This window comes from Microtus pennsylvanicus, chromosome 2 (assembly GCF_037038515.1).
Source record: "Microtus pennsylvanicus isolate mMicPen1 chromosome 2, mMicPen1.hap1, whole genome shotgun sequence".
NCBI classification, from domain to species: Eukaryota; Metazoa; Chordata; class Mammalia; order Rodentia; family Cricetidae; genus Microtus; species Microtus pennsylvanicus.
In genome coordinates, this window is record NC_134580.1 from 105665051 (window position 1) to 105690707 (window position 25657).

Consider the following 25657-nt stretch of genomic DNA (forward strand, 5'->3'; position numbering starts at 1 on the left):
GTTCTTTAATCCAGGTTTCTATGGTTACAACAATTTCCAATAAAAAGAGAGAGAGAGAACGATTGTATGAAAGTTTCTTTTAATGATTAAAAATCTGAAACATTGAGAAACTCTTGGGAAATCCATCTTAGTTGCCCTTCCTTCCTTCTTCCCCCCTTTCTCCCTTCCTTCCTCCTTTCTCCTTTGCACCCTTTCTCCTTTCCACCCTCCTGTGAAAACGTGATCCTCATTCATGTTGAGCTGCTGGTTAGTATAATGTTACAGTACAGTTTTGTTGAAAATATAAGACTTCCCCAGTCAACACAGCTTCAGATTTTGTTAAACATTTCAATGAACTTCATATCATCTCTTAGTTTGTATTTAAAATTTTAAAAACAAATCCCCAACCTAGTCTTTTACTTGTGGTTTACTATGAAATTTTGGCTGTGTTAAGTAGGCAAATGGCAGATTTGGGTACCAGTGATGCTGGGATAACAAAAGTCCTCCTGGATGTGCCATTAAGACCCAATTTGAGGCGGAGGGTGTGACTTATCAGTAGAGTGTTTACCCAGCATGCACAGGCCCTGGGTTCCATCATCACAACCAAGGTAGAAACATTCCTAAATCCAATTTAATTGTAGCGCTCATCTCCTACTTTGTTGGAGAACAAGACGTTAGCTAGTTATACCTTCTGATTGAGGCTAGAATATTGGCTCTCCTGGAGACTGGCAGGAGAGCCCTGTATCTGGGGCTCCATCTCTACACTGTCACAATGGGGTCAAGGTGAGATCTAGTGGGGAACCTGACTTTCCAGATTTTTCCAGTCCTTCCTAATGATAAATACTTCCTCCTTTTAGGTCCAGTGTCCTAAACCTGGAATATGGCGGCCACCGATGGTCATTATCTATCCCTTCACTCTGCAGTCTGGTCCCTTTCTTCCCCCAGGGAGTGGTCTGAAGACATGCCCGAACACATCAAGAGACCAGATACCCGGATGGAGCATTTTAGACCGGCTTTACAAAGAGAGGGAAGAAATGCCTGTAGCTAGTTTTCTCAGGGCTTGAGAAAATTCTAATTGAGCAGACTACCGTGTCTTCAAAGAAAAAGGTGGAGCTCCTGGGATCTCCCTACAAGGGAACCACTATCTGGGCAGACACTGTGTGACCCTCAGCGAGTCATGCTAGACTAGAATGCACCTGTGTCCCTGGAGACACAGGTGAAGTCAAAGGATTCTGTAGGAAAAAGTTGACTGGAAGGTGTCCCTGATTCCAGAGAATAAAAAACAACCCCTGTCACCCCTGTACTCTTGAAGCATGAGATAGAAAGGCGTTTAATGGAGTATTTCGAAGGGTCTCATCTTCCACCGTGAGCATCTGGAGACCTCTGTTGGGTCTCAACAGAGAATTTCCATCCCTGCGACACTCAGACTATGCACAAAGCCTAAGATGTGCCTGGAGACAAATGCTCTCCAGAGCCTGTGGAAAATTCCAGGAGGCAATTCTTAAGACATGCTCCAAGGGTCAAGGGGAAAATCGTCATTTCTTCAGATCAAGGTTCCCAGTTCCCACCCACTGTCCCTGTCCAGGGCAGAAAGGGCCCTGGCAAGACAGCTCCTTCCTCCCTCAGTTGGAGGTTAAACATAGCAAGCCCTAAACCCTTGACAGAAGGTAAACATGACACCCAAGAGAAACAGAACATGGCTTCCTTTTGTTTTTGTTTTGTTTGTTTTTTTTTTGGCTTGTTTTCTTTTCTCCACCATGGTGTCTGGGCTCTAGGAAGTTAATGGGGGAGTTGGGACGATCAGTGAATGACATCTGGGTTTCCAGCTCCCGATCTGCTGTCCTATGAAGACTTCCATCTGATTAAGGAAAACACGGCATGGATCACATAGAGCAGAGTGACCACGTAGGCAAACACCTGAAACCAGAGGGACAGAGGGAAGGTCATTAGTGCGAGGTCAGTGGCGTGGCGTGGGGGAGGGGGGGAGACAACTATGGACGGACTTAGGGCTGTGAGGGCTGTCACCTGGCTCTAACTGCCTGCCTCTGCTTCCTGAGTGCGGGGATTGCAGATCTTTAATTAAAAATGTGTGTTTGTGTGTGACTGTGTATGTTTGTGTGTGTACACATGTGTGCGTGGTACATATGTAGGCCATAGGAGGATGTCAGGTGTTCTCCACTGTAAGATTCTCCACCTTTTACCTTTGAGGCAGGGTCTCTCTGTGAACCTGGAGATTGCAGTTTTCAGGCCAGCTACAGAGAGCTAGCGGTCCACTCAATGCCAGAGTTTTGCAGCATTTGAAGGATACCCAGCTTGGAATATGGGTCCTGGGATCTGAACTCTGGACCTCACAATTACACAAGCAGCTTCTCTTAACTCCTGGGGCGTCTTTCCATCTTTCGGACCCTTCATCTTAATCCTGAATTCTTCATTTCCCAGGTACAATTGGGGAAACCAGGCTTCATGGTAAGCGGAGAGCAAGGCGCATGTGTCTGTGAGTGTGTGTGCTTGGTGGTGGTGGTGGCAGTGGCGGGGCAAGACAGGGCGGGGCACCTAGCTTCTATCAACAGGAAGTGGCACATGTGAGGAGTTGTTGAAGCGATTCAGCCTGTCACATTGGCAGTGGGAACATAGGCCTTGGACTGTCACCTGTGACTTGTGCCTACCTGGGTTCCGTGTGCTCCCATATTCTGGGTGGCTGACCTCCCTAAAGGCTCACCTACCTGCAAATCCAATATTTGCACCTGGTTTTGTGACCTTGGGGAAGGGGTCAAAAGTTTCCAGCTCAGGCACAACATTCAGGGTGGCCACGCTTCCGTGAGTCTTGGAAATGCTCATAAACAGCAGCCTCGGCGCTCAAGCATGGGTGAACGCTCCACCCTCACTGGCCGGAGGCGATGTGTAGTTAGCTAGTGACAAATATCTGCGAACTTATCTGGGAACTCCTAACTACCCAAGTCACCTGTCCCCCTCAGGTGGGACATCAGGCCCAAGGAGAACCCTTGGCAGAAGCACTTCAGAAGTTCTGGAAGGGGCGGTGAGTGAAGACTTGGTCTGAAAATGAGATTAAGGAATGGCACACGGTGGATATTTAGAGTACGGGACGTGCTGAAACACATTTGGACCTTCAGAAACCCTTCTCTGTGGACTTCTGCCATGATTGCCCATCATAGTGAGATCTATGTCGAGAAAATCTCTAGTTCTCCTGTATTCACATCTGTTAATCCCAGAAAGTTTTCCAGTGAAGACACTGAGCCAAAACGGGTCCTAATTAGGACCAGAGAGGGGATACAGGCTGGTGTGAGGGAGGCTCCGAGATCAGCTGTTAATTCCTGAAGAAGAATGGTGCCTCCTCCCCGGGTACCAATCCAGAGGATACTGTGAACTGTGAACGGAAGTAGCTCTACTTTGAATTTGGTTCCCACGACACCTTATTATCTAGCCAAGTGCACCCACCAAAGGAGAACATCCTGAGTTTTGATTCTGGCACAAAATGGCCAGGCATGTGCATGTCTATCATGTCCAATAAGAAAACATGGGGCCGGGCGGTGGTGGTGCACGCCTTTAATCCCAGCACTTGAGAGGCAGAGGCAGGCGGATCTCTGTGAGTTCGAGGCCAGCCTGGTCTACAAGAGCTAGTTCCAGGACAGGAACCAAAAAGCTACGGAGAAACCCTATCTCGAAAAATCAAAAACAAACAAACAAACAAACAAAAACCATGGGGACAGAATCTGCTTTGGAGTGGAGCTTTGTCGTGAAAGGTGTACCATGGAATACGACACAATAACGTAATAAGCACTCTGCATCTACACCCAACCCCACGGTGACTTTCACACACATGAGGTTGGGAGAGAGAAGTTAGGCATAAAAGACTGGACCTTGCACAATTCCACTTCAAGTGGCAGGCAAAACTGAACTGAGTGCTGGAAATAGGCTAGTAACAGAGGAGATGGTGATAAGGTCAGTGAGTCTCTCTCTCTCTCTCTCTCTCTCTCTCTCTCTCTCTCTCTCACACACACACACACACACACACACACACACACACACTCACACTAGTAGTGCTGGAGATGGACTCTAAGGCCTTGCACATTCCAGACAAATGGTCTACGCTGACACACACCTCAAGGCCTGTATCCCAGTTCTTTAAAGCACATTTTATTAAAAACAAAGTATCTGTGTTTCTGGAGGTGGGTATGTGCTTGTGAGTGAGTGCCCATGAGAGCCAGAAGCCAGTGCTGGATCCTCCAGGCCCTGGGTCATAGGCGGCTGTGACACACCAGATGTGCATGCTGAGGATGGACCTCTGTAAGAGCGGTACTCTTTCTCAACTGCTGAGCCCTCTCTCTAGCCCCATGCATCCTATTTCTTAATTATGGGAAGATTCATCTTCTAATAATTCACTGATACACCTGCCTGAACCTGTGCACTTGTCTGGATGAACGCTGCTTTAAAGTCAGAGAGAGAAGTGGGGAAGGTGAGGTGCAAAAGACAGGCAGCTTTCAACTTGTTCAGTGGGCAGGGATTTTAATTCAGCCCACCTAGGTTTTTCCGTCATGGACGGACTCCAGCCACATCTAGTCTACATCACTCTACTCTTGCCCTGAAGAATTTTAGGGGAGTTGTTATCAAATGCCTTGATGTCAGTGAACTCAGAAGGCTTGCAGGTTAGGAAGGGGTGAGGCGCTCCTCCGACAGGCAAGTGAAGCAATGATTATAGACCAAGGCAGAGAGGATGGATCACCAACCTCAGGGAAGAAGGCACAATGCTGCCTGGCTATGCTGCTGTTTGGACTCCATGTTGGAAAGTGTTCTGTGGTGTACGACAGCTAGAGAGGGTAGTGACGGGGACATTGAGGTGGCCAGGTTCATGAAAGCCGCTTAAGGGGAGCATGCAGTTTCTCTTGGGTGGGATGGTATCCTCTAAGAATGATGCTCTGAGAACCCCCCCACCCCCTCCAGATTCAGGAAGAACCATTCTGTCCAACACATCCCTGTAGACTGTGTTCAGCCTCCTTTCCATTTTCCAGCAAATGACAGGTTCAGGCATCTTGTTAGCTCATTCCACTTTGGAGTTTGCATGAATCACAAGTCAGTTTCTAGAGACCTGAGAAGCACTATTTCTAACTCATTTTTTAATGCCACCCATAGTTAGAAATAAGTTGTATATTAAGGACTCTGAGTAAAAGCACCCAATACATTCCTCCAAGGGTACCACTCAGAAAAACATCTTCCTCAAAACAAAACATCTTTCTAAAACGATGCAATCTCTTACTCCTTGTCAGGATCTAGCTGATGAAAAAGAAACCCACCCTGGCCTCAGTGTTCCTTGTGTTGACTCTATGCCTCTGTGGACAACACTCGAGGAGGTCACGAGACCCAAGTGACCAGACTCACAGCCTGAAACTGGTACTGAAAGCACACACGGTGGCCAAGACCCCGACTCTGACACTTGCCAATCTTGGGAAAGAGTCCAGGCTGCCTCTCCCTCTGTGAGATGGGCGTGACAATGACACTGGCCCCCCTAGGATTATTGTGAGGGTCAAATGCGATCATATCTGCCCATACACAGCCAGTCTATCAGGAGCCCCTGTGCCTACTGAACCTTGGGCCATGCAGCCCTGAGAAAACAACTAAGGGAGTCGTGGCCCGTCTCTGCCCTTCGTAGGGGCTTCCCTGCTTCACAAATGAGGGGCAGGTTCGACTTCATTCAAGAGAGGCGTGGGCTGGGTCGCCCTCCACCTAAAGCGTCTGCAGCAGGCAGGGAGAGCCGCTTGTTTTGGGCACTGCGGGCGCAGGGTTGCAGGGAACTTACCACTGCTGAGATGTTTTCATGGTACTGCTTGTAGGTGAAACCATCGTACATTGTGATGGTGGCCAGGGCTTCCAGAACTGAGGCGCTGAGGTAAAACAGGGCCGCCACACAGTGGTAGGCTGCATCCTGAGGGTGAGAAGGACTATGTCAGAGATGAGAGGAAAGAGACTCTCCACTCCAGACACGAAGGCATAGACCTTGAATTCCCCGCTTTTGTCTTTGTTCCAGACTCCCTTCGAGCCACACCATAGTCCACCAGCTTCTCTCAGGATTTGACGGCTACTGAACTGAGCTTCTTTTCCTTGGGCAGGTCCCACAGTGAGTCTTTTAGTGGAAGAAGATGCTGTTGACCCTGAGGGAGTCTGGGGTGTATGCTGGTTACTCTTATTATTAATTTGACACAAGATTAGAATCTTCTCTGAGACACCTCCGGGTGTGTTGTGGAGGGTGTTTCCACAGAGGCTGAACTGAGCATGGATGACTCACCCTGAATACGAGCGGTACCATCCCATATGCTGGGGTCCCAGGCTGAATACGGAAGAGAAAGCTGGCCACACACAAGCAGTCGCCCTCCTGCTCTCTGATTACTGACCAATGTGATTAGCACCTCACTTCTGCAGCTAACCCTTCCCCATCAAGATGACTGTACCCACAAACTGTGAGATATAGCAACAAGAAACATAACAAATACAGGGTAACGATAGAAACTGGTTCTGGACCCCAGGATCAACCACACATGGTTAAAGTCCTGGCTGGCATGTGGGCTCTTTGTCCAGTCTGGGGAAAGAGAAGCCTGGGCCATTTCCCTTGTTCCCATTTTGTTGCGTTGGTCTTAGTTATTTACCTTGGCTCCTGGAATATTTCAAAGCGAAAAGGAACTAAAACAAAGTTCAGTGTGGTTGAAGTGATTTCAAAAGTTCAAGTAGAAAGGCTGTGGAGAAGCAGAGATCTAGCCAAGTGGCCTGAACCCTCATTTAATTAATAACAAGCAAGTCCCCCTTATATTTATCTGAGGCCTGTTTCCAGCTCCTCAAAGCAGAACTTAGTACAAAAGAAAGAACACAGGCCATCTTGGCACCCGAGTCATCTAGAAGGCATGCTTAGATGGTGGTCGCCAGGGAGGCAGGCAGAAAGCACAGTCTGGTCACTAGGGAGCCATCAGCTTAGGCCCAGGCTCTAGGACTCTGCTCCCCAGGGAGGTGACAGCCCCCTGGATGGTGGGAGTAGCTGACAGCTATCAGGTGCCTGTGGGTGGGTGGGGACGGGCTGCCTGCTATGTGTGAAAAGGCAATCGCAGATAAGAAATCAGAGCGCCCCATGAGAATCTGCAGCAAACACATGGATCCTGCTCTCTTTTCCGACTTCCTCAGTGCAGGAGGCGGTTACTGCTAGGAAGAGTCTAAACCGAGGTCAGGACAGCTCAGCTTTGGGTTGTGCTGGAAAATGTTTCCAGGGAAGCCTCACTCAGGGTTGGAAAAGTAGTCTTCCAGAGATGAGGGTCCAGCACCACCTCCCTCCCCCGGCACAAATTCCCTGGGCCATCACTCACCAGTGTGATCCAGGAAGTCTCGCCGCTGTGAGTACCAAATACATACATGACCATCAGGGAAGTAGTGGCCACGAAGCAGAATACAGACACGAACATCACCCAGCCCTGGATGAGGGGAATGGGCACCAGGGAGGAGGCGATCAGGATCCACACCAGGCCTCCAAAGACCTGCAGGGAGGAGACAGAGAGTATTGGAGCAGGAACACTGGGGCTACAGATACCCAGAAAGGGGACAAAGAGGGTGGCAAAAATATCTCTTTTATCTTCCAAAGCTGCAAGCTAGGGCTCCAATCTCAGCGTTGCCATTGCCTCTGGCTTACTTTGTTTCATTTCTTAAGTACAGTTTTCATTTTTTTATTTAATAAACATTGTAATACACCTGGGCATTGTCTTAAGCACCTTGACAAATATTAACTTGGTTAACTCCAGTAAATAGAGCTATGGGTGAGGAATGGGATAACTGAGGCACGGGAAAGCAAAGGAACTCACCAATGGAAGAACTCACATTATTTAGTATTAGCATTAGAATGGCTACCCTTTCTTCTGAGTGTCTATTCTTCTCAATGGCTTTGCTATTGGAATATCTTTTATGTTATAAAACAGTAAGCAACCATCCGGGAGTGACAGACAGTACAGGTCTCCAAGGCCGGCGCTGGAGAGGTAGAGGGAGGAGACTAGCAAGCACAAGGCCAGCCCTGGCTAACAGTAAGTTTTTGGCCAGCCTAAACTACACCATGAGACCCTGTATCAGAAGATCAAGGGTTGGAGATGTAGCTAAGTGGTAGAGGTCATTTGTCTAGCCGCTGCAAGGCCCTGGATTCGATCCCTAGCCACAGAAAAAAGAGACTGTAACTACTAAGAGATGTTTTTAGGTTATTAATGGGTGAACATACTAGCTGCATTATGATATTGACATTTTTATTTATTTTTTTTAAATATTTATTTATTTATTTATTATGTATACAATATTCTGTCTGTGTGTATGTCTACAGGCCAGAAGAGGGCACCAGACCTCATTACAGATGGTTGTGAGCCACCATGTGGTTGCTGGGAATTGAACTCATGACCTTTGGAAGAGCAGGCGATGCTCTTAACCACTGAGCCATCTCTCCAGCCCTGACATTTTTATTTTTAGATCCCCAAGTGTAGGAACTTTTCTGACTAGTTGAACTAGAAATGGAGAGGTCACAGGTTAGCCTGGTTTTCTCAGATGGCGGACACAGGTGTGAGAGAAGCCAGAGATACATGGATGCCCCCAGGGTTGGAGAGTTCCCTTTCTCAGAGGGGAACAAAAGAGGTTCCAGAAGTCCCCTGGATGATCCAGCCTCACAGGCCTCACTGAGATTTTCTCTGGTTCTCTCTGACTTTCTTCCATCCAAGCTTCATGTACCCACTCTAGATGAGGACAGGACTGGTACCAAGGGAGATGGCTCTACAATCTGGAAAAGTCTGGAAAGCAGTGTGGGAGGGCAGGGCACTTCCTCCTGAATGGCTGGGGCTGAGGGCAGGTGACACTCCTTTGTGCTGTGGGTTGAATAGCACCTGCTTTTAAGAGGTATGAGGATAGGCACGGAGAAATGCAGAAGTCCATTGGGTCTGTTTATCCAGTCAGAGACAAGCATCAGCATGTGCCCTTGCTCTGGGGTCTGGTCTCTGCATAGTCGTCCAGGGTCAGTCTAAGTCAGGCGGCTTGTCTGCGTGCTGCAAGGGAATTCTGTATAACTCTGCAGCCTGTGGCCCCAACAAAAGACATCTGGCCAGAGGTAAAAGGCAGTTTGTCTGATCATGAGGTTGTGGGAATGAAGTCTGCCTTGATCACAGAAGCTGGTTCTCGTGAAAGGTTGCCAGGGGAAACCATCTGCCCCATCTTCCACCCAGCTACCCTCTACCCAAAGGGCTGAGTGGATCAAGGCATTTCAGGATTCCCTCCGCGCACAGTCAGCAAAGGTGGGCTAGGCAATGACTGCTTTAGTCACTGTGCCTACATCATTACTTTCAGCACAAACAAGCTGTAAAATGCGTAAGTTAAGCTAGCCCATTGTCACCTGCAAATGGAAGACTTTGAGATGGCTTTCAGTTCCTGGTCTTCAGGAATACAGGTTGTAGTTTATGCATCTTATATAACCTCTTTCAATTCTGTTCTCCCCATGGGGTGATCAGGAGTCAAAGGTGGGGCAACAGGCAAGTCAGAGTAAAATAGCACAGGGTTTGCCAAGGCTAGATGCTAGCACTGAGCTAGCTCTTAACTTCTAGTGCATGTCTGACTGAATCAGGCTGTTTGAGTGAGTGCCTTTCATTAATCTGCCCAAGATACACACACCACACACACACACACACACACACACACACACACACACACACACACACACACAGAGTGATTCATGCACTGAAGACTCATGCTTCATGTTTAATAGATTTGTAAATACAAACTACATTCTCTTTTTTTTAAAAAAATATTTATTTATTTATTATGTATACAATATTCTGTATTGTGTATATGCCTGCAGGCCAGAAGAGGGCATCAGTCCCCATTACAGATGGTTGTGAGCCACCATGTGGTTGCTGGGAATTGAACTCAGGACCTTCGGAAGAGCAGGCAATGCTCTTAACCGCTGAGCCATCTCTCCAGCCCCCAAACTACATTCTCAAAGCCAAATTCAGATCACTTCATAAACTCAAAACTCTATGACCATTAGCCGTCCATGTTCATACTTAGCATAATGACTTCAAGGTGAACACTGCGCTTCCTGGAGGACCCTAGCAAACACCTGTGCTACCGCAGTCCCCACCTGTCCCTTGTGAGGTGTCAAAGTCAGAGAGCCGCTGGCTCCTAGGATGAGTGATGATGGCTGTGGTGATGATGGTGCGCATCTGTGAGCTTACCAAACACCATCAGGATTTATGAGACACCTAGGGACAGCCCTCCATCAGTCTCCTGTTTGTGTTACGCCTCAGATTGGGGGCGGGTAACTTTGAAGACATCCTTATAAACCCTGGCACTTGTCCTCCTGTCTGGCAATAGGTCTTCCCTGTACCCCTCACTGCCTGGCTTACTGTTAACAGTGTGGGGATTGGGGAATGGAATGCAGGGCTGTATGGTTCTGGGATGGAGCCAGGATGGGGGTGGGGAGGAATCTGTGCTGTGCTGGTAGCTGAGTAGGGTCAGAGGGAGTATGAGGAGGTGACAAAAAGGCTCACAGCCCCCTTGAAAAGACAAGGAGGATGAGGGGAACATGAGAGGAACAGAGCCAAGGAGAGTGTATTTCCAGATAGTTTCCTTTCTGCGTTGGGGAGCAGCCCTTTGCTCGCATCAGTTATGGCGCAGAAGCTCCTGGTTGACAGCTGCAGCAGCTGTGGTGTGTGAAGGCCTCCACATCCATGGATTTGACCAATTGCAGATTTAAAAATGTTTGGAAACTCCAGGCATGGTGGTGGATACCTGTAGCCCCAGCACTCCGGAAGCTGAGGAAGGCTTAGGAGTTTGAAGCCAGACTGAACTACGGAGTGAGACAATGTCTCAAAAACTACAATGCAAATATTTTGGGGGGAAAACAACCTGCATCTGAACTGGACATAGCTTAGGCTACTCTTTCTGGCCTAAATGAAGCCTAAAAGCTGGCTCTGAGGAGGTGAGGTAGCTGGCCTGCAGGATGGCTTCAGAGGTGCCTCAGAGGGAAAGGTGGACCAGCTGGTCAAGGCAGACATGGGGCCAGGGTGTGCTGCTCTGGTGGAAGGCCAGGGAATGCCACAGGGAGGGACGCTGCCATGCTTTTCAGCCCCAGAGGGTGGGGAAGCCGGGCACCATGTGAGAGGAAGGGACGGCAGAAGCTGGGCTGGAGGAAGGGTGAGCCATGGAGACCTGATATTCAGTATGAATCACGGGGGCCAAGCCTGTTTACACCCCACTCCACCTTCAGGCTGTACAGAGGGCAAACAGAGAGAGCAAGCACGGGCACCCACACCCCAGAGATAAGTCAGTCACTCCTGGGCAGGGAGCACTCCTCTCAGGCCTGACTTCAGGACCCCGCTGGCCAAATATTTGTCAAGAGCAAGGGGGTAGGTGAGGGTTCAAAAGCATTTTCCTTCATAATGAAAACTCTAGGTATCTTTTGTCTTCAGTCTTTGGACACACAGAGGAGATTAGTTTAAAAAAAACCATTAATACAACTCGGTGGGGGTGTGGCCCCGGGGTCTACTCATGTTAAAGCCAGGCTCTCCCATTACCACCTCTATATTCCATCATAGCAGAGACACAGTAGCTGCCAACAGTGGTCTCAAGTAAGGCTCTCTAAATTGCTGACCAGGGAGCTATCCGGATTAACCAATCCCTCTGGGTCCCAGCACTCAAAACTGGAAAGTGGGGGTAGAACCTGGACTGATGCTCTAGGGTCCTCAGACCTGACTAGCTATCAAATTAGCTGGGACACCTTTACAAAACCAAACAACATCTAGGCGCAGGCCCAGGGACAGAATCAACTGGAGAGACACAGAATGGCGGGACAGGAAACAGAGGACCCAGGCTCTTTGCCAAAGCCTGGAAACACGCTTTCATAACACAAGGTTTCAGATATTATTCTGCATGTTCCTGAGAGAGCAGAAGAGGAGTCATCCCTGTTTCCAGGTTCCTGCAGGCTTTCCAGCAGACCCAACAAGAACTCTACGCTTGGTCCTGTCTGGTCTCTTGATGCAAAATATCACTGGGAACTTCCTTCTTCTGTCTCCATGCTTCTGTCCCTGTTTTGCTTTGTGCATGAGACCAGCTCATCCCTGGATGTCTGCCAAGCCCCAGAACATAGTTTAACAGATTGTGAGTGGAGGGCTGTGCTTAGCAAGGGGATGTTGGGCTGGGAACTGCCTAGTGTTGGGTGCTGAGAAGAGCTGTAGGGATTATGTTCAGAATGCAACAAAATGCTTCCAAAGGTTTAAAAAGGGTTACATCTATAGTTTACTCAACCGAATGATCTTTGTGAAAATGGTCTCCTCAGGAGATAGATAGCCTCTTGGGGAGCTTTCATCTGAACCCCAAGAAGATCCCCACTGTTTTATTTTTCTTTATTGCTAGTGTGTGTGTGTGTGATTGTGCATTCAGTGGTCAAAGGACAACTTTTAAGAGCTGGTTCTCTTCTTTCATCATGGGTTCTGGAGATTGAACTCAAGTGGTTAGACTTAGGTGGTAAGAACTTTAGACTTCATGCCATCTCACTGGCTTCCTGCTCGGTCTTATGAGTCACCTATGGGAAGCAGACCAAAGGAGGCAAGGGTACAGATTTTAGGTCAGAGTTCCTGAGTTTGGATTGGATCTGCCACATACCAGCTGGGTCATCTGGTAAGTTACCCCTGGGTAAGTTACTTAGCCTTTCTGTTCCTTTGTCTATGAGATGGTGACAACCGCCTCCTGTCATGGAATAAAGTGGTTTCATCTGTGACCACATAAAAGTTCAGAAGGTTGTAATTTCAGTGAATGTAACTGCTCACTTGCAAACTTAATGGGAGCTGGAGATAATGAATTAATCAATTATGATTTGTTTTGTCTTGTTTTGCGATACGGTCTTGATATGTAGACCAGGCTGGCTTCATGCTGGGATTATAGTCTGGGCTTACTGGAGCCAGAGGTCACCTCAAGAACTGGGAGTGTAGCTCAGCTGATAGAGTGCTTGCCTAGAGTGTATGATGCCTTGGGTTCCATCTCCAGTACATCATGGACTATGCCTGGTGGCACTGTGAGTAGGATCAGGAGTTCAAGGTCACCCTCAGTTATGTAGTAGTTTTAGGCTGGTCTGTGATTCTTGAGATCTTGTGTTTTTTTTTTTTTTGTGATCATATAAGCATTAAAAAAAATACCATGGTGTCCCTCCAACTGAAAGTTGTATAAAATGTGTCTGCCTAAGAAAACGTTGTGGGTATGTAGATGTGAAGGCTGTCTTTCTAACAATGAGCTCACTTGTAAGAGGAGAGTGGAATTCTCCAGAACATTCTTGAGATTCATCTGGAGTTTCTATCATTATGGAGCTGAAAAAGCGCTTGGTCCCAGTTCGTCCATTGCAGGGGTTGGATGACTAAGGTCAATGCCGAGGATTTATTCAAATCCTCCGGTTGTTCCCCTGAAGTACTATTATATGTTCTCAGAATTACCACAGCAGAAAGTCTGCCAGGGGAACATGCCAAGACAGGAACCAAAGAGTATGCCACCCACATGCAACCCCCCTGAGTCAGGCATAGGGCTCCTAACAGCTCTCTTATGGGTAAATGTGACCATGAGTTTGTGTTTTGACTTCTTGGGAAGCAAAGGAAATGAGCCACAGAACTTAGGCTGTGCACCAAGCTCTAGGCTTCCCTTTATTCCCTAGGAGAAATCAACCAGTTGCCTCATCAGCTGAGAGGTGCCAGTTGGCACACCCCAGGCTTCTGGGAGGGCTGCCAGGCTCCATACCCATGAGTACTGTCCCGAGGCCACCAGGAACGGCAGCCCCAACTCCTGCTGGCCGTGTGCATGCGCTCCTTTAGTAGCCAAGAGTTATGTCAACACTGGGTGTATTGGCAAGTTTTATGTCAACTTGACACAAGCTAGAGTCACCTGACAGGAGGGAACCCCAGCTGAAAAAATGCCTCCATAGATCTGGCTGTAGGCAGGCAAGCCTATAGGACATTTTTTTTAAATTAGTGATTGATGGGGGAAGCCCAGCCCCTTGTACATGAGGACACGCCTGGGCTGGTTGTCTTGGGTGCTATAAGCCATGAGGAGCAAGCCAGTAAGCAGCACTCCTCCATAGCCTCTACATCAGTTCCTGTCTCTGGGCTCCTGCCCGGTCTTGGCTTCCCTCAATGGACTATGACTTGGCACATATAAGTCAAACAAACCTTTCTATGGCATTTCATCACAGCAATAGTAACCTTAACCAACACATCAGGATTTTATTTATGGTGATGACTTGAACAGTGTAATTGCTGTGTGCTCCAGAAGGCTTTCCTATCTAGGAATAAACTAACTGGCTAAAAGAATCATTCTGTAAGTCAGAGGACAGGAGACATTCTTGTCCTCTGTGTGCATATATGTATGTGCAAGTATAGAAGTGTATCTATGACTTACATATGTCCATCTAAGTTCATGTATGTGTGTTTGTGTACCCACAGTTGCATAGCATGTGTTCTTATGTAGAGCTACCTCCAAGGAGAGAGAGAGATGGCACCACAGGGCTAGATGGTCAAGAGGACACAGAAGATCAGGTATGGGGAGAATGAATTGGAGAGAGGGATAGGGGTCAGGGCAATAACTTTGGCCACTAAATACTGCAGCCTTCCCTGGATTCCTTGGCTTTGCCTTTGAAAAGTAAGTTTGGATGAAGCCGCAGACCCCTTTCTTGTTCTGAGAGGTGAGGCCGAGAGAGTAGAAGCAAACCCAGGAAAGTTCTCCAAGTTAACGGCAGCTTCACCTCCTGGGTCAGAAGAAACTCAGCTCCTAATGAGTCAGAAGGTGGCCTTCCTTCGCTGTCCCCATTGCTCACTCATGCGATGAACAGGCACCAGGAGTGACCATGTCAGTACTGTGGCAGGCACACCGAGGGAGCCAGGCCTAGTCAAAGACACACACCAGGGGATGGGGATGCAGCAGTGTGCTCGCCTAGCATGAGAAAGGTCCTGATCTGAACTCCTAGCAATGAGCACGCACACATGCACGAGCGCTCGCACTCACACACACGCACACACGCATGCACGTGTGTGACATGCGTGTGAGTACGGACACCATCCCACCCTCCCTCTTGCAGCCCTGTCTCCCATGAGAACAGCTCCACATCTTCCAGTGCAGACTCAGGCAGCTGGTGAGAGCAGGAGGTGATTACAGGGAAGCCTCAAAGGCTTGGCACAGGAAGGGAGAGGCCAGTACTTTGCACAGCAGCCCTGGGGCAGGGTGCAGAGGAGGGATCAGAAGGGTCCCTGTGTGGTGGATCAGGCTTACTGGGAGTCTGGCATCTGGGTCTGTTTGGGAGAGCACTGGGTGTGTTAGGAGAAAGGCCTGCCTCAGTTTACCTATCCTAGTGACTTTTCTTTTGGCCCCTTCACCAGCAGGTTCATTGTGCCATTGGCCCTCCTTAGGAGGTTAGACAGTGAGTGACAGAGGCCTTTCACCTCCTCTGAAGGGTCTGACTGGCTGAATTCAGGACCTCAGATGATATCAGCAGGGTGGGTGGAGGGTGGGAAAAGTCCCTTCCTGGTCTGTGGTCCCTCCACACTCCAGTGCCAGGGTAGGGCCTCTGTCCCATTCTACCTGCAAAGGGAGATGTGGCTTATTTAACTCACAGCCTCCTCTCCAGCCAGAGCTGAGCTGCCAGTCCTTGAATGAATAGAAGTTCCCCTCTGACTGGTCAGTGCAGGCGAATTCCACATGCATGGTCGGTCTCATTTGGATGGAAAATTTTGTACCACACCTATACCCACTGGGTGTGCCCAAAGAGATAAACAGAAGCAAAGAGTTTCTGTAAAAAGTACCAGACAAGCCACCTGTAAATGGCAAAAATCCGTGGGAACACTAGACCAGAAAGGAGTGACTTTAACACTGAAAACAAAAGGTGTTGACGGCCATCAAGTAGGTTAGTAACTCAGTGAGCACACAAACACCCATTGGAGTCCCAGCACACTTCCTGGGGGCACTCTTGGGACTTGGGAGCCACCATCATCTTCTCCTTTCACCTGCCCTTACAAAGTCAAGATGGTCTTGTGATCTGTAAATGTTAGCCTGTAGGAGGAGCCACAGACTCCTTTCCACCAGCCATGCTGAGAGCAAACCCTACTTCCAGAAAGTTTTGTGGAGTGCCCAGGCTTTGAGCACAGTCTCCAGACAAGCCACAAACAGAGGCCTGCAGAATGTGAGCTGATGCCAGGAAAGCGTGCTATTAGGGCGGGCTTCCAGGTGAGGGAGACAGATAAGACCCAAGGGCCGCTCCTGAGAGGGGAACATTTTCACACCCCCGACCCATTGAACACTGGGGCTGGTTTCAGAAGACCTAACACCCAAGAACTGGCTTTCTAGTCTTATGCACATCTTGTCTCCCACACCCCTGCAGGACAGGACCGAAGTTTAGGGATGTGAAGGCACACTTCCGTGTGCCCTTCCCTGTACCTGCACCCTTCCACACAGTCTGTATATGTCACGCACTTGGAAAGGGTTAACCCCATTATCACTGGTAATCGGTTTCTATGCCTGGAGGGTGATACAGCAATTCCTATCATGCCTAGTATCCCCAAAGAAGCTCTCCCCACCCGATCTGGCAAAGGCTGACTGAGCGGCGCCAAGAGCAGCTGGGCCAGCACCCAGTCTCCAGGACAAAGGGAAGGAGAGTGTTGCCTGCCACCACACCCACTTCCCCTTAGCTGCCCCATCAAGCAGGCTGGAGGGAGTTGCTGCTTCGCTGTTGAATCCTGATGGAAAAGGAGCCACTGAAAGCACCCACGCAGGACACGGCAACTGGGACGCCCATCAGTGTTCTTCACAGCCCCGCCCATCCTCAAGCGTCGTCCCTCCCTGCCAGGTCTTAAAACAGAGAAGATGGTGAAGGTTGGCTAGACCCCTCCACGGCTGTCCTCTATGGGCACAGGGTAACCAGCTGATCTCAGAGCAGGGGTTGAATTATTAGCCAGTTAGCACTAACTGTTCCAAACAGCTATTGAGTTTTAATTAAATCATGTTATTTTAAAAAATATGTGTATACATTCTGCAGTGCACAGTGACATGCGGTCAACGACAGGCATGCACATGAGTAGTTCTATAAGATTTTACAGCCTGGCGATGCCATGACTGTCTTAGTTTGTGGAAGTACACGCTGTGGTCTTTAGACAACATTAAACTTGCCTAAGGATGCTGCAATAAAAGGTTAGCTTTTTCAACCTGACACAACCCAGCGTCACCTGGGAAGAAAGTGTCAAGGGGGAATCGCGTTGGCCTGTGAGCATGTCTGTGGGGGTTGTTTTAACTAAGTTAACCTATGTGAGAGAGACCTAGCCCACTACGGGCAGCACCGTACCCTAGGCGGCGGGTATTTGAGTCTGAGCATAAGCAGGCAAGCGAGTATGTGTGCGTCCGTTTCTCTCTGCTCTTGGCTGTGCATATAAGCAGACAAGAGAATTTGAAGTTCCTGCTTGGAGTTTCCCACAGTGATGAAACGTGACTGGGACTGAGATCTGGAAGAAGCCTCTTTCTTCACTACGTTCCTTCTGGTTGGGGTGCTTTATTACAACAGCAAAGGTAAGCCTGGTATTTAGCCAGATTCTCCCTAAATTTACTATGAAATCAACCCCGTTGCTGGAATTGGCTTTGGACATGGCCATGGGGCTATTAGTATCAAGGGAGAGGGGAGTAGTCACTTGGTCCTTATTGACTCTCAACTGGGTTAGGCTCTTGACAGGAAGGGAGTGGCAGACGAGATGGCCTGGGAGGCAACTCATGCCTGCTCCTCCCAACACTGAGACAATGGGTGGCAATAACCCTGTTCCTACCCAGAAAAGAATAACAAGGTCCATATTTAAGAGCGTAGAACAAAGGAAGGACCAGCATCCAGGGACAGCATGCCTTCTTTTATGGGCACAAGCCTGATCCACCCTGTCCTCTCTGTTGGGTAGAAGATGTCGTCTTTGGCCCTTCTCTGAAGTGCCCACTCCCTGAAACCTGTGCCTTGGCCTTCGGGGGCCTCCTTGGAAGTTGAGCCAAGACTTTCCCAGGGATCTGTCCTGCTTCCTGCCCTACTCTTGGCTGTGGTCCTCTCCTCTGTGCAAGTGTATTGATCTGTCACAACTCATAACAAGGCTTTCCTGTCATTCCACAGGCCCAAGGACCTTGGCGTGTCCCTGTGATCCACTCTGGGGTTGTTTTGCCCAGATAAGAGTAGAAAACTACCCACTTGTGAGGTAGTAATCACACAGAGCCTGAGGCTATGAGGTGGGAGTGGATTAATGACCCTGGGAAATGCCAGTGCTGGAGCCCAGCCAGAAGCTAACGGGGAACTAAGCCTGCCTACCAGCACGCAGAAAGACCAGCATGCAAAAGAACCCAAGCTTTATAGTTTCGAGACTGTCAGGGAAATGCTGTATGCTTCTCACTCTTGGGATTAATCTAAACCCACAGGAAGGGGTTGGACACATGCCCCCATGGTGCTTTGCGTCAGGAATGAGGGCGCCTTTGCCACTGACTTCGAAATCACTGACCCCATAAGAGACAGCTACTGGGGTAGTCTACCAGCACCTCCCCTAGATTGGTGATTGCGGGTCTCAGATCATGACAGACCCAGGGACAGATAATGTGATCCGTGGCTGTGCTGGGGCAATCTTAACCACAGACTCCTGCCAGAAAGTGTTTAATTGACCAAGAGTCAACCTCTGGCTCTGTCTAGCTCAGGACCCTGGCCCCTGGCCGGTGCCCATCCCAGCCCTTTCTCTCAATGATGAGTCCTGCTGCCAAAGCAAAGTGTGGGCATTCTCTGGTGAGCAGCACCAGGCTCTCTCCGCTCGTCCAGTAGGGACAGGTCCAAACAGCCAGCTGAGAGCAGACCTTTCTCTCCCCAACTGGCATTTCATTTCATGGAGGCTCTCAGGCAGGGAAGGTGTCTTTGCCCCAAGACAAGGTTTACACACTGTGGCTCCCTCGTGATGGCCCAGCTTGATGACCCCGCCCGGCTCCTAGTTATGGACTCCTGATCAAAGCAGGCCACTGGCCCTTGAAAAACTGGAAAAGTCACTTCTCACAGCCAAGAACATCTCTCCCTAGACCTCCATAATTGGGTCTTTAAAAGAAAGGAGGGGAGTCGAATGCTGGGGGCAGAATTTGGAAGTGCTCCCCTCTCAACAGCTCAGAGAGGACCCCCATGACCAGGGCAAACACCACCACACAGTCTGAAGCAGCCCCAGCTCCTTTGTTAGGTGCTGATCAAGTACAGCTAGTTCCACTCTCTAGGGACATCGGGGAATTGTTTTTGGAGAGTGTCCATGCCATGAACCTCTGAGAACCTCAAGACACCCGAGAACCCCACCCTGCCACTCACTGACAAATGTCCATTATTCTATCCACCCATAAGAAGGTCTGGAAGGGTGACTGAGCCGGATTACATATGGCCACACCCACTGAATCAGCGGTCTGTGTAGGGTTTATCATTCTTGGACATAGGGACTAAGAACCCACAGAGTATATTTCTGTGTAGTGGTGGTGGGTGGTGTCGCCACCAGCTACCCAGTGACTCTGAGCTATCTCTTCAGTCCCTGATGGGGATGAGGGGACCCAAGCCTTCCCAGAGCTGCCAAGTGGGCAGAACTACCCACCCCTGAACACCTTAGGTGTAAGACAACCGTTCTCCTGAGAGAATGTGGGAAATGTCCCCAGAGCCCTGTGGACCCGGCAACCTGGGCAAGAGGCTCCCTCTCTGAGGCTCAGTTTCTACCTGGACCTGCAGATTCAGTGTCTGTGATCCTACATCCTCTGTGCTCTGGCAGGCTGTCTTCCTGACGCAGCTAGAAAACTGCTTATCATCCCGTCAAGGCTCTGTGTTGGGCTGGCTGTTTCTCACCCATGTGAAAAACTATGACCTGCCTAGTCACTTTCAGACAATAAAAAGTTCCCTTTTTTCCCTGAGACGCAGAAAAGCCATCATTTTAATAATTAACAGGTTTAGTTCAGTGAAGGAGTCAATATGGAAAACCAGTTCCAGGTAGCTCGTCATCCTGCCTCCACCCCCCACCCCCTCCAAGTACCGATTGTCATCAGGGACTGACCCTGCTTCCTTCTCCACACTTCTGAGGTGCACAGGGTTATAAACAGCCACCACTGGAACTCCTAGTACCCTTTTAAAAAAGACATAGTATTACTCTGTAGCCCAGACTGGCTCCTAATTCATGTCCTGACTGATAAGATCACAGGTATGAATGAACCGTCACACCAGGCTCTGAGCATGCTCTTCTTTGGAAGTTTGTCCATCAACTTACAGCCATTCATGATGTCAACCTATCACTTGGTGAGGGGATTATGGGGTGCTGATGGTATTTCTGGCATGTCTGTCACCGTTTTATAAGGGCAGCAGTGGTGGGGTTCTCTCCCAGCACTTTGTAGAAGAAATTGTCACTATAAGGCCTGGCATGTCTACGTATCGAAAACATTTGTGTTGACGTTTTTCCCCTCAGGAATGGTGGCCTGAGTGTCATGACGCATCTGGCTTAGAAGGGAGGGAAGGAGGAGGGAGAGGACCAGGAGGAAGAGAGAAAGGGAGAAGGAAGAGAGAAAGAGGAAAAAAACAGATATGGGCTACAAAAGGAAAAGTCCCTTACTGGACAGAGACTTTTCTGCAGATGTGACCAGAAGCAATGTCCTAGGTTGAGGAGTTGAAGGGAGGATTATTGGACACTTCACCCCTGGGCCTAGATGGGGTTGCATCTCTCTCCTCACTGCCTGTGCTCTAGGGATTCCCAGAAAGATGTGATCCCCTGCTGAACTGGGCCTGCTTTTTACTACCCTGGAGGATCTTACAGAGTTCCAGGGTAGGGGCACTGAGGCAGGGTATGCCAGCCTCACTGGGAGTCACAATCCTTTTCTGTCCTCCCTTGTCTGGGGAGTGGGGCATATCCAGCCCATAGGCCCTGAACATCTGCGTCTCCCAGGTTATCGAGAGTTTAGGCATGGGAAACCGAACCCCGCGTCACCATCTGCTTGAGCTTCAGAACTGAAGAATAATCAGGCATTTTACGCCCACAGGATGAGCAGAATGCCACAAAGGCTGATGCTACCAAGAGTGACAAGGACGGGGAACAATGGAGACTTTCACCCTTGGTGAGAGTAGAGGGGGGGTCCAGGCTTCGCCTGAAACATGTGTACACATTGCAGGGGTCCTCTTAGTGTGGCAGGATCCTGGAAGACAGCTGAGTGGGTGTCAGTGTCTGATGAGTTTCCTGGGAAATCTACTGGTGGGATGTGTCAATTAGAATGACCCTCTGGGACAGCATGGTGGTGACAAATGAGAAACGGAGACGTCCATGCCCCGTGACCCTTCAGCAAAATTCCCACGCATTCGGGGAGAAATTCCCAGCAAGACTTCCAAGTACGTTCCTGCCAATGTCATCCGCAGCAGCTAAAAGTAACAAACTGGAAGCAGCCAGAATATCCAACAATGGAAGAATGGATTAAAGAAAAACAGCAACAGGTACAAATCTCAGAGCATGCTGGGACTGCAGAAGGGCACACCCAGTGTGATACGATTGTCACAAGTGTAAAACCATAAAACAGCACTGTGCTTATAGTCGTACACACGATGGAGTCTGAAGAGCACTGGAGTGATGAACATTTTCAGCCTTGGCTTTTCCTGAGGATGGAGAATGGAGAGAGCACAAGGGGCGGAGAGACAACATAGCAGATCGTTGTGGAGCCTTAAAACCAAGAAGTGAGTAAGAGAAAAGAACTGAGAAAGATGGGCAGTCATTATACGGATGCTTGATAAAGTGTTATGTATACCTTTCTATTCGATTTGAAAATTTCCTGATATCTTTGCTTTTTAAAAACTGAGGTGAGCTGCGTGGGTGGTGGTGCACACCTGTAATCCCAGAACTCGGGAGGCAGGGGCAGGGATCTCTATGAATTTCGAGGCCAGCCTGGTCTACAGAGAGAATTCCAGAACAGTCAGAGTCAAGATTGTATGGAATCAAAAAAAAAAAAAAGAAAAAGAAAAAAGAAAAAAAAAAGAAAATCATGTATCACAAACATCTAAAACGGATAAGGTCAGTGGCGTTCTGCACATTCATGGTATTCTACAACCACCGCCTCTATCTAATTAAAAAACATTTCACCAGCCGAAAAGGAAACCCCACACCCACTGAGGTTGCTCTCCAATCCCTGTTCCCTTTAGTCTCGGACAAATCACCAGTCTGCATTCGGTCTCCCATGGTTTTACAATCTGTGGGTACTTTATGTACATGGAATCATACAGAATGGAGAAATGTCGGTCCAAGCCATTGCCCATTTTATCATCGTGTTGTGGGTGTTGACTTAGAGTATCCTACAGTTGAAGAAAACACCACTGACATGGTCAGTGCCTCTTCCAGCCTTTTAGTTTTCCAGCCCTCCATCAAGACACCTTGCTTCATGTGTACGGTCTGTGCTTGGGAGCACGTAAGGGATGGTGTCTGCTGTCTTCCTTCTCTCCCAGGGCACCCCAGCCCTCATCTATAGAGGAAGAAAGATTCAGCGATAGCAAGTGAGACACCGAAGGTTTCTCGAGACAGTGACAGGCGTGGAAGGGTGGGCAGACACAGAGCGATGGCTAAGATGGAAGAGACAAGCAAAAGAGGAGGATTCTGGTCAAGGGGGATCTCTGGCAATCCCTGCTGCCACACAGAGGAAGGGAGCGCACATCAGTGGGGGTGCATTTTCACCAAACAAGCAGTGCTGAGATTTTCCATGCTCACCACTCTCTTTACAAGGATGTTGGGTCCTCCGGTCCTCTCTGTGGCTTTGCTTATCCTGCCTGGCTGGGCTGTTGCTACCCTCAGACCAGTCTTTCTGTCATACGGAGTAATTAACAAGCAGAGTGTGCTCTTGTGGACCCGCCACTACCAAAGCGCCCCCCCCCACCGTGTGTGTGTGTGTGTGTGTGTGTGTATGCGCGCGCGCGTGCATATATGAAAGAGAGAGAGAGAGAGAGAGAGAGAGAGAGAGAGAGAGAGAGAGAGGAGGCTACAACCGGAGTCTGCAAAGAACAATAAAGCCCCACTGCTGTCTTCTCTAAAGATTCTTGGCATGCCGTTCTCCAACAGCAGTTACTAAAGGCTATGATATTTTTGCTTAAAACCCTCCCTGCCCCTTCATCTCTCAGGTTGAGACACACTCTCTTGTCAGGTCTCTGTGGTTCCTCTTTGTAGAATTCCCAAGACTCATCCGTTATTTATTCCCAGGTCCCAACATTGGGCAAACATAGGCTAAGAGATGACAGACCAGACAGGCACTCCCAGGACACCCAGGGGGCTCTTTCCCGTATGACCAGGTTCCTGTGTCAAATACATCCAGTTGGCCTTGTTCCAGGGCTTGTCTGGCAACCCTGAACATAGGAGGAACTCAAGGAAGCTGGAAGGCTTGCCAAAGCCCTGGATGACCTTGGGCCTACCTAGGTGCTCCTTCCTATTTGTAAGTTGTGGAGCTTGGCTCGGTGTTGTGCAGGGAGACTTACACACGTTACTGCATAACCTTGGCCGTGGTATACGCCTGGGGTGTGAAGTCACTTCAGAAACACCCAGGTTTGGGTCAACTCAACACTAATCTCAATTCAGTGACACTCCTGGTTGAGGGAACCTATTAATGTCTTTGGCAGCCACATCCTCCCTTCCCAATCATGCTGTTAGAAGCCGGGATCCCGTTGTTAAAATCACCTTCTACATTTTCTTTTCCAAGTCAATGTTCCACACAAAGGATTCTGTGTGGTGGTGGGAGCACAGAAGACGCTGTCTTCACATCCACAGAGTAAACAAACACCCTCCTGCCCAGGTAAGAGCTAGAAGCCCCTGGAGACTTGAAACCAAAGGAGGTCTGAAGCCTTGTAAACCAGAAGTCCACACTAGGAAACTTTCTCCAAGCTACTGGGGGGGGGGCGGGGGGTTGTTCTAGAATGTGAAGCTAGAAGAACCCAGCCTAGGTGCAGAGTCAGCTCAAGGTCAGTCAAGGGAAGCCACAGAATTCGCCTCTCTCCTCCCTGCCCTCACACAGGGCACAAGGACTGCAGCCAGGCAAATGCCGGCTACTATTTTTCTTACTCCTTGATCAAGTTTGCCGCAGAAACAAACTCTTCCCAAAAACTTCAAAAGGCTGAAAGAGTCTGTCTGTTCCAAATCTCTCTGTCTACCGCACGGAGGGAGTCTTTGGTTACCTTTGTTTACTTAGACTCAGGGTGGAAAAAGCTGGGCACCTTGTAAGGAAGCTGCACTCTCATAGGACCAGAGCTCAGGGAAGAAGTTTCTTTGCACCTGCCTGCAGATCGATCCGCTATTTGAGAAAGGAACTGGTTTGACCCCCTCGGTGCTGCTAGTGTGGCCGAGCCCTCGAGGGAGCAAGCAGCATAATCCACCCCATCCCTTTCCCAGCGCAGGGAGCGCTACCACTCACAAACTCAAAGATGAAGAGCAAGTCAGGGAAGGTGACGAAGACCGAGAAGCCACTGGGCAGGGAGCTGCCACCCGAAGCCGCTGCCGGGGCCATGCCTGCGAGCTGGCGTCGGCCTTGGGACGGGACACGCGCACCTCCGGCTCACTGCTGACCACCCGCTCGCTCCGCAGAGCCCAGTGGCCGCGGCACCCTCGCGCGCGGGTTAAGAACTGAAGCGCCTGGGTCAGAGGAGGGCGGAGCTCCGGCCACCCGCCCCGCCCAGGTCCACTGCTTCAGGGGACAGGGCTGAATAGCGGCGGGCACCGCCCTGAAACCCAACGGGGTGCTCTCTGAGGATCTGCGGGGCTGGAGTGGGTGTCTGGACTCCACTGTAAAACCCCGGTGCCACCTGCCTGCAGGGAGCGGGTGGAGAGGCTTTGGGGCGGCACTTCCTTGTGTCGCACTTCAGGCAGGTGATCACTATCCATCAATAACCCATCCGAACCCCCAACCCATTAGGCACCCCATCTCTTTAACTCCAATTGGGTCTCCAGTCTTCCCTGGGTGCATTAATGTGTGCAACCTTCACGTCCAGTTTCGGAGGGCACATTCCCAGTTTCGATCTCAGCTGAAGGCTGGGGGTTGTAGGGGCAACTGGGAGACTTGGCAGGAGATCTACTTGCCAGAGGAGGAAAGGGGGTAGCTCTTGGGGATTGAGCCTGGGGGCTGGCTGACCGTGTTGGTGAGGGAACAAGTTGCGGTTGCATCCATGGTACAGACATGGCCAGGGGAGATGCCCGCAATCGAGGGATGGGGTAGACCTCCCCCATTCTGTGTCCTTTGATTCTTTTGACTGCCAAGTTGTTTGTGGGGTTTCCTCCTCCTGTACCACAATTTTACGTTTTATTTTTGCCTTTATTTTTAAGCAAGTATCATACCTTGTTAGCCGCCATTTCTATCACACTAGTACTTGCCTTCGAGTTACATTTAACGACCTCTTAACCTCCAGCTCAGATTCTGAACTTGACACCCTCCAAGTCCCAGCTTCACCCCCAGTTGCCACTTCTGTGCAGGGTCGTGTGTGTGTGTGAGATCCATCCCACTTTCTCTTCACACAGCCCTTTTCCCATTCAAATCCTACAAGAAGTACATTTCTGGCTGTATTTTTCAAAAGCAAGACTATGCCCATCAATCAGCAGATCAGAGCAACTGCTTATGGGAAAGG

At 49.4% G+C, this 25657-nt stretch overlaps 1 protein-coding gene across 1 annotated transcript; it reads right to left on the reverse strand.

The window, feature by feature from the left end:
• Nucleotides 1-62: 62 nt before the first annotated feature.
• On the reverse strand, nt 63-24809 carry Mal (mal, T cell differentiation protein (MAL blood group)). Its single transcript, XM_075962097.1, has 4 exons — nt 24454-24809; nt 7341-7508; nt 5792-5917; nt 63-1896 (listed from the first exon to the last, which is right to left on the reverse strand). Exons 1-4 carry the CDS (start codon nt 24544-24546, stop codon nt 1822-1824), a joined length of 462 nt encoding a protein of 153 aa, XP_075818212.1. The 5' UTR covers nt 24547-24809; the 3' UTR covers nt 63-1821.
• Nucleotides 24810-25657: the final 848 nt, after the last annotated feature.

What these genes read in the sequence shown, in the direction of transcription:
- Mal (XM_075962097.1), bottom strand. Translation starts at nt 24,546, where the DNA reads ATGGCCCCGGCAGCGGCTTCGGGTGGCAGCTCCCTGCCCAGTGGCTTC. An exon ending in TGCTCTTCATCTTTGAGTTT is followed by an intron (nt 7,509 to 24,453) that starts GTGAGTGGTAGC and finishes TCCTCCCTGCAG; the next exon opens with GTCTTTGGAGGCCTGGTGTG. An exon ending in AGACTTCCTGGATCACACTG is followed by an intron (nt 5,918 to 7,340) that starts GTGAGTGATGGC and finishes TCTCACCCTCAG; the next exon opens with GATGCAGCCTACCACTGTGT.